The sequence below is a fragment of the Mesoplodon mirus genome (genome assembly GCF_964341445.2).
Source record: "Mesoplodon mirus genome assembly, chromosome: 12".
NCBI classification, from domain to species: Eukaryota; Metazoa; Chordata; class Mammalia; order Artiodactyla; family Ziphiidae; genus Mesoplodon; species Mesoplodon mirus.
The window spans coordinates 54,893,428-54,906,698 of NC_138988.1; the positions used below are offsets into that span (position 1 = coordinate 54,893,428).

Here is a 13,271-nt window from a genome sequence, read left to right on the forward strand (position 1 = left end):
AGAAGAGTTAGTACAAAGATGGGTTTCAACCAAATCTTTGGTAGAGCATCACCGATTCCAAATTAGGGAGGCTTTCCAATGCAAACTGATATTATTGACTAGCAAAACAATGTGGAAAAACTGCATAAGTTTACCAGTGAATTTTGTCTGAATCAGGGCAAGTACCATGGTGAAGACTTCATTCTTGACCTGAAGTTGTACTGATGATAAGACTGACTCTTTTCAACCTATTTTAGCCAGTATGTAGAAAGAATATGGCAGAGGATGAAAGTATGTTCAGAAGCTCTATGGGTTGCTGTCAATGCATTTTTGGTCCTTTGTTTCATTTTTTCCAAACACAGATTCAAATTCTGAATTCTAAGGTTTTCAGAAAAGGAGAATGAATTTTGGTTCTACTTCAGTTTGTTCTCTGTCCATTGTGGTCTTTTTCTTGATTTCATCATGATGACCATTGAGGAAATTAAGTTCAAAGCAACTGAGATAAACATTTCACAACATTTATCTGTAGTTTTCATATGTTTCTCATAAAATCCAACTATGAACAGAAAAAAAATGATGTTTTACTTTTCATTTTCAAATAGGAGGATCTTCTAAAGAGTCATCATTGTATGGAAAAGAAACACTAAAAAGAGAATAGACTTGTGATTTTGCATGAAAATGTGGAGGGTAGTTCCAGACCTCCTGTTTTCTGTCCTTGAAATGAGCTGGATAAGGTGTAGCAGAGACTTGGAGAGGAGAGAAGAAATAAATCAGAGACCCCCATCTCCCAAACCTCAACCACTTTCTCTGGACATCACCACTCTGGCCTTAGCTCTATCCTTCCTGAATTATTGTTGTTTTTTTTAAAAAATGTATTCACTGTTTAACTATTCACCTTAGACTTTTCCTAAGCAAAGAGATCTTCAGCCATACATTTGACGAACTTAATTCAAATTCACATTAAAGTAACTCTACAGCTGCTGAAGTCAAAATAAAAGGTTTTGGTTCCTATACTCCTAAAATCACTTCAAGTATCATGGTGATACCCAAATCACACTCTGAAAAATACTACTCTGATATACTTTCCTGCCTTTAATTAGATGTATATTCCAAACGTTCCAGGAAAAAACTTGACTCTTAAACATTCTGTGAGGTCAAGTCGTCAGTGTCTTTGTCACATGTTCCAGAAATATGTTCTATCAGTGATCCCCTCTACTGGGGACATTCTTCCTGATGATTAGCCCACATCTTATTAGTGTCAAAAACCAAATCAACAAAACAAAACAAAATCGAGACATACAAAAATACCCCACTGAAATAGCACCTTCTTATGCTCATATTGATGAACGTCCTTAACCTCCGTCACCTTCACCTCAAGTCCACTTTGGCCATCTGCTCCCATGACCTTGACTTTGCTGAGAAATATTAGTTCATTATCTACATTCCTAAATCTAAGTATTGTACTTCTGGCCACTTCGTATGCCTCGTTGAGACCTCTAGTCTCTATCTTCCTTGCTTTCTCCTTTTCTCCCACACTCTACTGCGTTCTTTTCTTTTTCTATCCATCCTGGAAACTAGTTTGTCACTCAGTAACTCTCTTGCCAATGTCAGCACACACTGCTCCTTTTCTCACTCCACTCAGTGAAACCTTAGCCCTGGATTAATCCACCTGTCTGCCTTCTTGGCTACTGATCACTACAGTGAAAAATCAAACATTCTTACAGACTGGTATAACAAAAATCTATAGTCTGTAGCTTCAAATGGCCTCCCAGGGCTGCTCCTCAAGCTTCCTGTGTATTGCTAGTTGGCGTTCTTTTTCCAAATCTCTGTTCTCCTTCAGTTCCTTACCATGCCATTCCCACTCACTCTCAGAAGATGGCACTTAATACTTCACACACACACACACAAAAAACAAGTAGTATCATAGAGATGATCATACTAAGTGAAGTAAGTCAGACAGAGAAAGAAAAATATCGTATGATATCACATATGTGGAATCTAAAATATGACACAAATGAACTTATCTATGAAACAGAAACAGACTCACAGACATAGAGAACAGACTGGTGGTTGCCAAGGGGGAGGGGGTTGGGGGGAGGGATGGACTGGGAGTTTGGGATTAGCAGATGCAAACTAGTATATATAGGAAGGATAAACAGAAAGGTCCTACTGTATAGCACAGGGAACTATATTCAATATCCTGTGATGTTTTATCACAGGATTCCCCTGGTCCCCATTTTCCAGTTCTGTCTCTCTCCAGTGCATTCTCCACCTATATCCAGAGTGATCATGTCACTCTCCAACTTAAACTTTTTTGTTTATGTCTATTGCCAGCAGGATGGAGTCCCAGCTACCATAGCTGGTGACATTGCTCCACCTTATGTGTCCAGGATCATTTTCTCTACTCTCATCACTCTTTATGCATCCCTGTCCTACTGAACCATCTGTAGTTCCCCAAATTTGCCATATCCTGCTACCCATGAGCTTTGTACATGCTGCCCTGTTAGTCTGAAACTCCCCCCTCCATCTTATTTTTCACTTGGCTAATTCCCATATGCCCTTATGTCTCCATTCAGAGGTTTCTTCCACTTTCTCTGACTCCTACCATGGGTCAGTTTTCTCTTTGTGCCCCCATAGCGCCTTGTAACAAGGATGATTAGCATAGCTGCTGCTAATAACCTTTGAGCACTTATTTGATGCCAGAACCTGTGCTAAGCAGGCTACATATCTTAACTCATCTAATGCTCACAACAACCCTACGAGGTAATTAATATTTCCTCAGATAAATAATCCAAGCTACAGAGAAGTTACATCATTTTCCCAAGGTTCCACAGCTAATGAGTGACACAGTAGGTTCTGAACTCAGGCATCTTACTGAAGATTTTACAAACGTGTAATCAGTTGTTTGTGCCTAACTTCCTAATTGGACCCTAAGTTCTTAGAAGGAAGTTGTATCCCTAGTACCCGACACAGTGATTGTCACAAAGTGTGCTCCCAATAAATACTATTTGAATAACTAAAAGAACAAGGCGGCATGTGGCTCAAAGAGGAAAGAGTTCTTGCCTAAAATCAGATTTACCCTGATTACCCTGAGTTCACCTTCAGTGTCTGCCATCGTGATGTTTTGCCCCAAGAATACCAAATAACTTGCTGTCATCTAATCACCCCATAGAATTTCATTTCCTGTCCCATTCACCTCATGTACATTTCCCACTCTTGTCCAACTGGTAAACTCATATTCATCCTTCCACATCAAGCTCAGAATTCACTTTATTCCTGAGGGTTCCCAATCTTCACTGTAGATTCTAAATTTTAGTTCCTCCATACTTTATACATTTCAACATCATCATCATCAACAACAACAACAACATTAATTTAGACCATCATATTTTTTTTTTAACCAATGGTCCATTTTCTATTCATCTTTGTATCTCTAGTACTTCACTGTTGTGCCCAGCACTCAGAGGGTGGTCAAAAAATGTTTGATATATTGATCGAACAGAATTAGGTTGGGTTTGGTTTCTGTAGATTACCACGGAGATATCTCAAACTCCGATACATCATGGCAGTTTAGTTGGCTCCTACAATGGCCAAGAATCGATTACTATTGGAGTTGTCCAACACTGGCATATTGGGAGACATGAGAAGAGGATATCACAATACCTTATGCCTGTTTCACTTTCCTGATCTGATCAAGGGTTTGGCAAAGGATATGTTATCTTTTCAAATGTCATTCAAGTTGTGCCCACCAGATAAGTCACAAACATTTTAGGAAGGCAAGTCTATTTTCATTTATAGATAGACTAAAGAGGCCAAAGAAGTCTGTGCAAATTTATAAGATGTTAAACCACCAACCCAATCTTGTAAGGGGAAAACAACTGTAAAATCTCCCAAAGTGTTATTTTTCCTGTCACTTCTATTTTAGTCCCTTTGTATTTCACTGGGGTCTTAGCACTTATTTCAGTTTAGTGATATCATATCTGAGCTTTCTAAATGTTCTACATAATTACTCTGTCTTATTCCTCAAGCACACACCAAACTGCCAGATTAAGTTTCTTAAAGCACTGCTTTGATCAAGTCATTTCTCTGCTCAAGGACTCTCAGTGGCGCCTGACTATGGAATTAGGTGGGAACTCTGAGTCCAGATTTGCTGCCAGATGTTCTGCCACAATTGATTTGTGTAGAGCCTGACCCATGACACACATCTAGTAAGTGCTTTTGATGTTTTCATTGATTTTTCCATTGTGTTCTTGAAAGTGAAATCAGAAAACCTAGTTGAAGGAAAGTTCCATTTTGTGTCTTTCATTATTATCAATACTGGCAAATTATTCAGAGTAGATGCCTCTTGTTAAACAAAGATGCCACACGGTAAACAAAGTAAAGGCTACATGCGTTAGAGAAAGCATCTTTCCAGGGGTCCCATATCCTAAATAAAACAGGCACATGAAGATACGACAGGTAATACACTTTGGGGAAAGATAAGTGGTATTTTCATTAATGACAACTTATAGAGATTTCCAGGAGGACCAAAGTAACTTCACAGCTGAAAGCTAACTCATTGCTTCTCAACTGAACTTCTAAGAGGAGTATTCAGCCATGAGCATAATTAAACAAGTCCACAAGACATGAGAAAAGGATTACCCTGAATATGCTGGGTCAGGCAAACCAGGTGGCCAAGAACACGATGTTCTCTGCTTGAAAACCACCATTCAGTTGCCAGACTCTGCTGCTCTCTGGGCTCTCCCATTCTGTTTCTGGCCTTTGTCTCTTGCTCTCTCTCCAGTGCCCTTTCTTGGTTTAGATTTTATGTCCTCATCATCTGACACATCAAAGGATTAAAGAGTTCAAAGCCCTTCATGCTGCCAGTATTTTATTTAGTTAAAATCAACAAAAATGAAAACTTGTGCCCATTTTCCTCTTTGCAAGAAACCAAAATGCAAAATCAATATGAAAGCACAAGAAGATCTGTGCTGTTCAAAATTAAAACTCATGTCTTCACATATGTATACTCTGTGACAAACTGTACCACTGGATTTTATGAAACTACTTCAATATTGCTAATTAAAATGCTCGAGACACTAACGAATTCTCAAATCAACCTCTGCCACTTTGTTGTACAAATGGAACATTGGCAGATTTTCTTTCAATATCCAAAACACCATTTTTGGAACAAATTTGAAGTTTTGATTCATTCAACAATTATATCGAGTACCTACTATGTGTCAGACACTACGGTGGGTGCAGAGCAAGCAAAATGGGATGATTTTCTGATTTCAGAGGAATTCTGGTCTCTAAAGCAGTGCTTCTCAAACTACTTTTATTCATCTGTGCCCTCTTTTGACAAACACAAGTATCCTTCTCCAATTTCCCAGAAAGTCTAATGAATGCTTCCAACACTAAGAATTACTGATACACAGAACACAGACTCAGTTTTCTGTGTATCCTTCATAGACCAAAAGTCTTTGAGCTTTTACTTTTTATTTCAAAAGCAACACATTTATTTTCCATACACAAAACTGGATTGTAATATTAAATATCCTTTTTTGAACCACATATGCTAACCCCCCACCCCAGAACTGAAATTGAAATGGCCTGCTTAGAATCACTGTTTGAGAATCACTGCTTTAAAGAGTTTTGGAGAAAAACCAGGCAAGCTCCCTCTCTCCCATCCAATCAAGTCTTAAAGGAATTAGAATTTTCCTACCTGACACAACAGCTGGTGGAGTATCATAATCCTGTCTTGGGACTGAATCTTTGAATGAAAAGAGCATGAGAAAGAATGCAATGAAGTACAAAAGAAAATAAAATAGAATTTTAGCTCTAAAACTTGGAAGTGCCCACTCTATGTCACATGGTACCTAAGGCTCCTGCCTTCAAGCACTCAAGGAGGCACTCTGACCCCTTGACAGTTGACAGTTGACACAATGGTCCCCACAACCACCACTCTGGACACGTCGTTAGGCCCTGTGTGACCTGCAAGGACAGCATCATCTGTCCCAGATATTGTCATCTTCCTCATCTTTCATAACTTTGGTCCCTCCCTTGGGTCATCAACTTGCAATATGTACCCTCTTTGGCTGACACAAAAGTTCTACAGAGTGGCCCATCAGGAAGGGGACCAAAGTGTAATATGAAACCCCAGTCCTGGAGAACAAAAGAAATAACTACAATTTCAAAAGAGATAAATGAAAAATTTGCACAGATCAATAGAACAAAATGTATTCAACAGATGGCTGCTGTCTTTTTCCAAAGTGTCATAAAATTGGAGGTGGCAAATTGTAGATCGAGGTTAATTAAACAACATGACATCCATTTCAAAAGTTGGGGTGATGTGGGACCAAATATAACTGCTTTTTTAAAGATGAAAAAGAGGCTTTGGCTTAATATCATTTCTTTAGCCAGGGATCTTAAAAAGGAAAGTGGGACATGGCCCCACTTCTAAAAATGGAAAGTTCTGATTTCTCCAGCTCCCCTTGGAGGGGTAAACTGTGTAAAAGGAACCGGGTATTGCTCATATTCAAATAAACTACCCAAACATGGTTAAAAGGATGCTTTTGCATGACCCTCATTCCATTCATATGATCATTATTCCATTTTAAAAACTAAAACCTCAAACTTCACTCGTCCACCTACTTGGTAACTTAATTTGGACTATCACAAATTTATCCGTTTCACCTCCTTGCCACAAAAGGACAATGTTGATCACTCTCCCATGAGTGAATGGTGTGTGAAAAGACAGATTAGAACTTGAACAATGCAAGGCCAGCCAAGCAAGCATTGATCAAAGATTCAAATGCAAGTAAACCTTAGGCATGAGTTATTCTGTTTCTCACAACAGGTACGCAAACTAGTGACTTGATTATAATCCCCAAATCTATAATATATAAAATCATTTTCAAGGGGTCTCCAAATATTTTATTAATACTGGTAGTAATTCTGATTATCTTTTAAAAAACTAAGCACACATTATTACTACAAATAATCAAGACTGTGACACTAGTCATTTTCCAAGAATATATTTATAACATTTTAGAATTTATAAAAAATCATGCTCATTGTTGAATTCTTGGAGAATATAGAAAAGTATCATGATTAATATATAAATTATCCCTAATCCCATCATCTAGAAACCATCACACTTGTTTGTACTTGTTATAGCCTTATTTCATAAATATTTTTTCATAGTTGATACGAACTCCACATATGCAAATTTACATCCTGCTCTTTTGATTTAACATGATAGTTAATCCCTTCCTAATTATTTTATACACTTATAACTTCATGCTGCATTACATTCTAGTTTATGGATGGATTATGATTTATTTAATCTTCCTTATTAGACATTATAAAGAACACTGGGCTGAATATTTTTAAGATATACTTTCTGTTATTCTAGAATATTTCCAGAGAATAGGTCCTCAAAACTATAACTATTTGGTCGGGGAATAGAGCTATTTTTGAAATGTCTTTCAGGCCCACCCTGCTATCCAGTTGACACTTTCACAAATTTGGATTCCTACCATCACACTATCCATGCTTGAGAATGTATATCTCCCCACACCTTCGTCAGCAATGTGTATTATTTTAATAACTTTATTTAATGGGTTATATGTGTGTGTCTGTGTGTGTATTAGATTTACTCTTAAGTTGATCATTTTTCATATGTTTTTTGGCTTTCTATTTCCTCCTTTATCAACTATCTGTTCATATTCTTTGGCATTTTATACATTGGTACTTTTGTATTTTTTGCTAATTTATTGGAATTCAGAATCTCTTTTTTAAACAGCAAAAGCTTACTATTTGCAAATAAACTTTCATAATACTAGACTTTCACTTAACGCCTACTTGTTTATTGTTTATATTGTACTAACTTCAAAAATTCACTTATTGTACAATGAGACTAAATAAATTTTTAAAAACTATTCCCTTTCATCTATATTTTCTTTCTTGTATTTAACCATTTTTAATTGATTGATACTTTTTCCTGAAAAAAACATTTCAGGAGATGTACTCATGACCACTTATGAATTTATGATACTGTTTCCTAATCATGAGTCCATTTAACATCATGTATTGGTTTTTATCACTCTGTCTTAATACTTATATTCCTGAATAATAGTTGAAAATAGACAATCTCTAAGCAAAATGAATAATTCAGGATTTTCACCTGATACCATCAGAATTTCAAAGCAATACAGGAGGGATGGTGCCATTGAAAACTGTGAGAGAACTATGTTGAACAAGTCAAGAACAATTACAAGATTATCTCTGTGAGCGGCTATGGTTACACCACCAGAATCCAATGATGTCACAAATCACCAGTGGTCTGGAGACACAAACAGAACTGCAGATAAGGAGCCTGCAGAACAAAAACTCTTTATTTCTTTCAACAGATTCTGGTGACATTGTAAGCCACTGGTGACCACCAACTGAACAAATGAAAAGGAGATAAGAAACTTGTAAAACCAGATTGTCATGCAATTTGGAGGTTCTCATAACACAGTAAAATCCCCAGTGGTTTTTGCTAAAGCTTACAATAGACTGATAAGAAATTATGGATAATAGGGCTTTGGTCCTTGAGGGAATCCTGTGACAAAAAATAAACAAAAGCAGAAAAGCTAGATACTTCTTGAAGGTCAGCAGAGCCCTGGAATAAAACCGTTATACTGCTTGCATAAAATTCATTTCTTTTAAGCACTGCAAATCCTGTCCAGCTTAAAAATAGGTAAAGAATTGAACAATAAACATTTGAGGTGGCAAAGAATGGTTAATTAACCTACAAGGCATCCCTTTCAAAATGTGGGGTCATGGGGGACCAAATACATCTAATTTTATGAAGATGAAAAAGAGGCTTTGGCTCAGTACACTTTCTTTACTCAGGGATCTTAGAAAAGAAAGCAGGACATAGCATATGGCCTAAGGCACCCCTTCTGAAGATGGAAAATTCTAATCTAGCTCCAGGTCCCATTAGCCCTGAACCCTGCTTACTTTGGTTACTCCCTGGATCTCTCTGCTCTGCTGTTGGAAACTATTTCTGGACTTGAGGTTCCTGTCTTAATCTTGACTTGTCACTGTTCACACCTTGTTTTGCAGAATTTCAGTGAGCTCAGATGTCTGAAAGTCCTGGAAAATTACAGTAGGAGAGAGACGTGGTTGGAGAGTCTTAGATTGACTGGCTGTGGCAATATGGCGGGGAACAGACTGGAGTAAATTGAGGCGGGAAACAGGAAGAACAGTTAGGGGACTATTACAGTTAATCAAACAAGGCCCAGGGCAGAGACTCTAGAATATGAAGGAAGGGATGTATTTCACAGATGTCTATGGGACTTGAATAGTAACTGCATGTAGTGGGAATTGAGAAGGAAAGGGTCTACACTGGGTCCTAAGTGTAGTGTTGGACTCCCCGGGTGAGTGGTAGTGGGGTCAGCTTGAGAGGGAACAGGAGCAGGACCCTATAAGAGCAAGGGTCAGTGGGGAGAAAGCTTGGGAAGCTCATGAGATTAGTTTGGGTCACGTTGACTTCGAGATGTCAGAGGGAGAGTCACGTGGAAACATTTAGCAAGTGGTTGGACAAATGACTAAAATTCTAAAATGGTCTAAAATTCTAAGACAAGGTTAGCCCTGAGGACTCAGATATAAGAGTCTTCGTCATAGAAGGCAGAGTTCAAAACCATCGAAGTGGAGGAGCTTGTTAAGGAAATCATGTACGATTGAGAAGTAAGTTTAAAAACTTATTTAGCAGCCTAAGAAAGAAAAGAAGCAGTGGCCAGAGAGATCAGAGGAGGACCAGGAAAACCTTGTGGAGGAGTCACAAACTGACAGCTCTTAGGAAAATTGGGTGCAATATTCAAACATAGGGAGATTTCCCATTAAAATCCAAGCAGCTTATCTTGAAAAACTGCAAGTTTTCCATATCTTATGCCATTAACACTCACAACACCCCTGGGATATAAACATTACTTTTCCCACTTTGCAAACGAGGAAATAAAAGTTCAGAGAGGTCAAGTAACCTGCCTAAACGTGCACAGCTAATAAGGGGGCAGAACCAGGCTTTAAACTCAAATTCAACATCCACTGTTCTTTCCATGATACCAGGCCACCTTCCCAGCAATGGATAAAGTGTGTTGAAAAGATGTAATAAGGTGGTGAAATCTGATTAAAAGAATCAAAAGAATCAATAAGAGCCACTCCAAATGCCAATCAAAAATTCAGATAAAATGAATCTATGATATTATATCAAAGTGTAAGAGTGACAGTTTAAGAAAAAAGTATAACTTACTGCTGGACACTCAACGTTGTCAGTGATATTTTGTTGAATAAATCTAAAAATTAATACTGTTTTCTCTCTGCCTTTTCAGAACCTTATGAAACTTTAAACCTTTGCAAAACATCAATTTACATAAAGCTTATAATGTTTTTAAGCATTAGTACAAATGTGAAGGAGAAAAATAATTTTTAAAAAAGCTAAAAGAAATTTGATGTTAAATATAAGCCACATGCTTAAAACTTTTGCTTTCTGAGAAAGAAAAGGGGATATATCATTATTGAATAATTTGGCTATTACCAGCTGGGCAAAAACTGTGGTCTTGTATAAACGTATCCTTTTTGAAAATACTCAAACACTAGTCATAACAGACATTACTGAATCAATAAGTATTGTACTTCTGACACTGTTCTATATAATTGAGCTTATTTTTCAATTTCTTAAAGGGTTCAGTCATATTCTCAATTAACTTAGGTCATATTTTTCCTAGTTTCCTCCAAATTTGAATTTCAGTAAGTCAGCTGGCTTTGCTTTTGATTCAAATGAGTAGAATTTATAAAGTGTTTCTCTTTATGCTTTGCCTTAGAACTCCCTCCTTTATCAGATTACAAATTGTCATTCAATACAGTAAAAGTGCATTACTTCATTTATTCATAATTTGTGATCGTTTAAGTAGGGGAAAGCAGATATAAAGGGAAATCGGTAGTGGGACATGAGAAACTTCAAGCCTTCCAATATTGTCCTGGGATCTGCTTTATTAATAAATGAGAAAAGTGACTACAGATAATCTTCACACATTGCTAAAAGCTATAGAAATAGTATCTTCAAATTCTAATGAAAATTAGCTGTACCACACTGTAAAATTAAACATAGTCTTAGACATGACTTTTAAAAGTCTAGTTCAGAGACCTAAAGAATCATTTGATCTAGTCTAAGCTTTCAGACACATAGGTATCATCAACTGCTTTTTATAGGTTCAGCAACTGAGGCTTTCTAGATGGGTACTTTGTTTATGTTCATAACACTAAATTTCTTTATTGAAACAATGGGACTCTCTCCATTAGGTATACAGACTTTCCTCCTGTTTACAGCAGATTACTGAGACCTCAGTGGACATGTCAGAAACTCCTCAAATCCTCGAAAGCCTGTGAGTCAACACATCTATGCAGCAAGCAAGCCATTGCTTTAAGGTAAAATCTCCAATATATAGCTAATGTACCTAGTGTACTTAGATGTTTGGAGATGTTGCCAGCATAACTGAGAAGAATCACAGTAGTGGTGACTATGAGACATATAGGCATAAAGTCATAGAGGCATATGGTTGAAGGGGTCCCATAGATCTCCATGTTCATTACTTCAACTGGATGGAGAGGGGCATTGAGACCAGGAGATGTTATCTTCCTAAGGACAGACAGAAGCAATAGGGCTCCATCAGGCTTTCTATAGTATTAAAGCTGTCTCACTCAGAAGAAGATACATGTTTTCCTCTCTCCATCTTTAAAAATGACAAAATTATCTACATTAACATTTATGAAAAATAAACACTGTTACATGGGATATTGGTTTTGACATTTTTCATTGTTCTCTATAATAAAGTTGCAGTATTCCATGTTGTATTAGACATTTGCCCTCCTGACCATTTGGGGAACTGTCTTTGAAAAGATTTTTTAAAAAACAAAGGTTTGCCAATGATTTCAACTGCCTTGTTGATATAAAAGCAAGGCTTCAGTGAGCATTTTTGAATATACTTTTGTGCCCTAAGGAAAAATAATGGCTAATCAAAAATATCCCTACCTATTAAAAAATCAGGTACATTAGATTCCTTTCCTTTTTTGAACATCATCTATGTTGACATATTCAAAAGAAAGATTAGAATAAGTTGATTATGTGAGGTTCATTGCTTTAAACATTGAAAGTAAATAAAAAGCCTTGCATATTAGTCATAATCAAGGTTGGCCCCTCTCTTGTGAATAACCTGGGGATGCTCTGAGCTGAAGTGGTAAATATCTGGGAAAGAAAAACTAGGCTCAAGTGTATAAAGTTACAAGGTCTAAAATAGACACACCTGGTGCATTGCATCATAGGAACCAGAAGTAACACAAATTTAAATGCAACGCGATAAACCTTCAGCCTTGTCAATGAGAGTAAATGTGCCCTGGAACTGTGCATGCAGAGGGCAGTTTATTCACAGTGGGACCTAAAAGGCATGTTAGTCAGTGGTGCAGAACCAGTTCTGCTGATGATGCCAGTAAGAACAGCGAGTATTGCACCTTATATTGATGAAGTCCAAGAAAACAAAAGGAAACAAACTCTTCAACTCACCGTTCCTGTTGTGCCCAACGAAAGGTGATTCATCTGTTGTGTTAGGGGGCCCATCATGTTTGCTGGCTGCATTGACATAGGATGGTCCATTGTTGGCGTAATCACAGCACCCTATAAGCACACACAATGTCCATCTGAAAACATGTTCCACAATGAGGGAAACTTTAAAAAAATAAACACAGTAAACTGTGTTAACACCATACATGCTTACTTCTCACTAAAAAGGCTAACTTGAGCCATGAGTGATTTTTACATCCATTCATTTCATTTTGTGCCTGTCTAAATATGTAACATTAGTGACTTTATCTCTGATGTGATTTATCTGTCATTGTCGTTTATACTTCCAATATTCAATGTACAATGTATTCTAAGACATCAGATATATCCTCTCTCACTGTTCTACATACAAACTTCTCTGACTGAAAAATATAAATACTATGGAAATTCTCTAATTGTTCTTGATATTGAGTAAAACTTTTGTTTTTGTCATTCACCCTGGATTTATACAGATAATTCTTTTTTTTTTTTTTTTTTTTGCTGTATGCGGGCCTCTCACTGTTGTGGCCTCTCCCGTTGCAGAGCACAGGCTCCGGACGCGCAGGCCCAGAGGCCACGGCTCACGGGCTCAGCCGCTCCGTGGCATGTGGGATCTTCCCGGACCGGGGCACGAACCCGTGTCCGCTGCATCGGCAGGCGGACTCTCAAC

The 13,271-nt window shown here is 37.5% G+C and overlaps 1 protein-coding gene across 12 annotated transcripts in view; it reads right to left on the reverse strand.

The window, feature by feature from the left end:
- The window catches only part of RBMS3 (RNA binding motif single stranded interacting protein 3), a gene marked incomplete at its 3' end in the record, with an annotated part of 743,397 nt that overhangs the window by 60,844 nt on the left and 669,282 nt on the right, over nucleotides 1-13,271 (reverse strand). For 10 of the 12 annotated variants that reach the window (XM_082637571.1, XM_082637569.1, XM_082637570.1 and 7 more), the window contains 2 exons: nucleotides 12,566-12,676; nucleotides 5,684-5,731 (listed from right to left, as the gene is read on the reverse strand). In XM_082637571.1, the coding sequence (XP_082493697.1) occupies nucleotides 5,684-5,731; nucleotides 12,566-12,676 (159 nt within the window). The remainder of the gene's footprint in view (nucleotides 1-5,683; nucleotides 5,732-12,565; nucleotides 12,677-13,271) is intronic. The other 2 variants (XM_082637572.1, XM_082637575.1) reach the window with 1 other exon arrangement.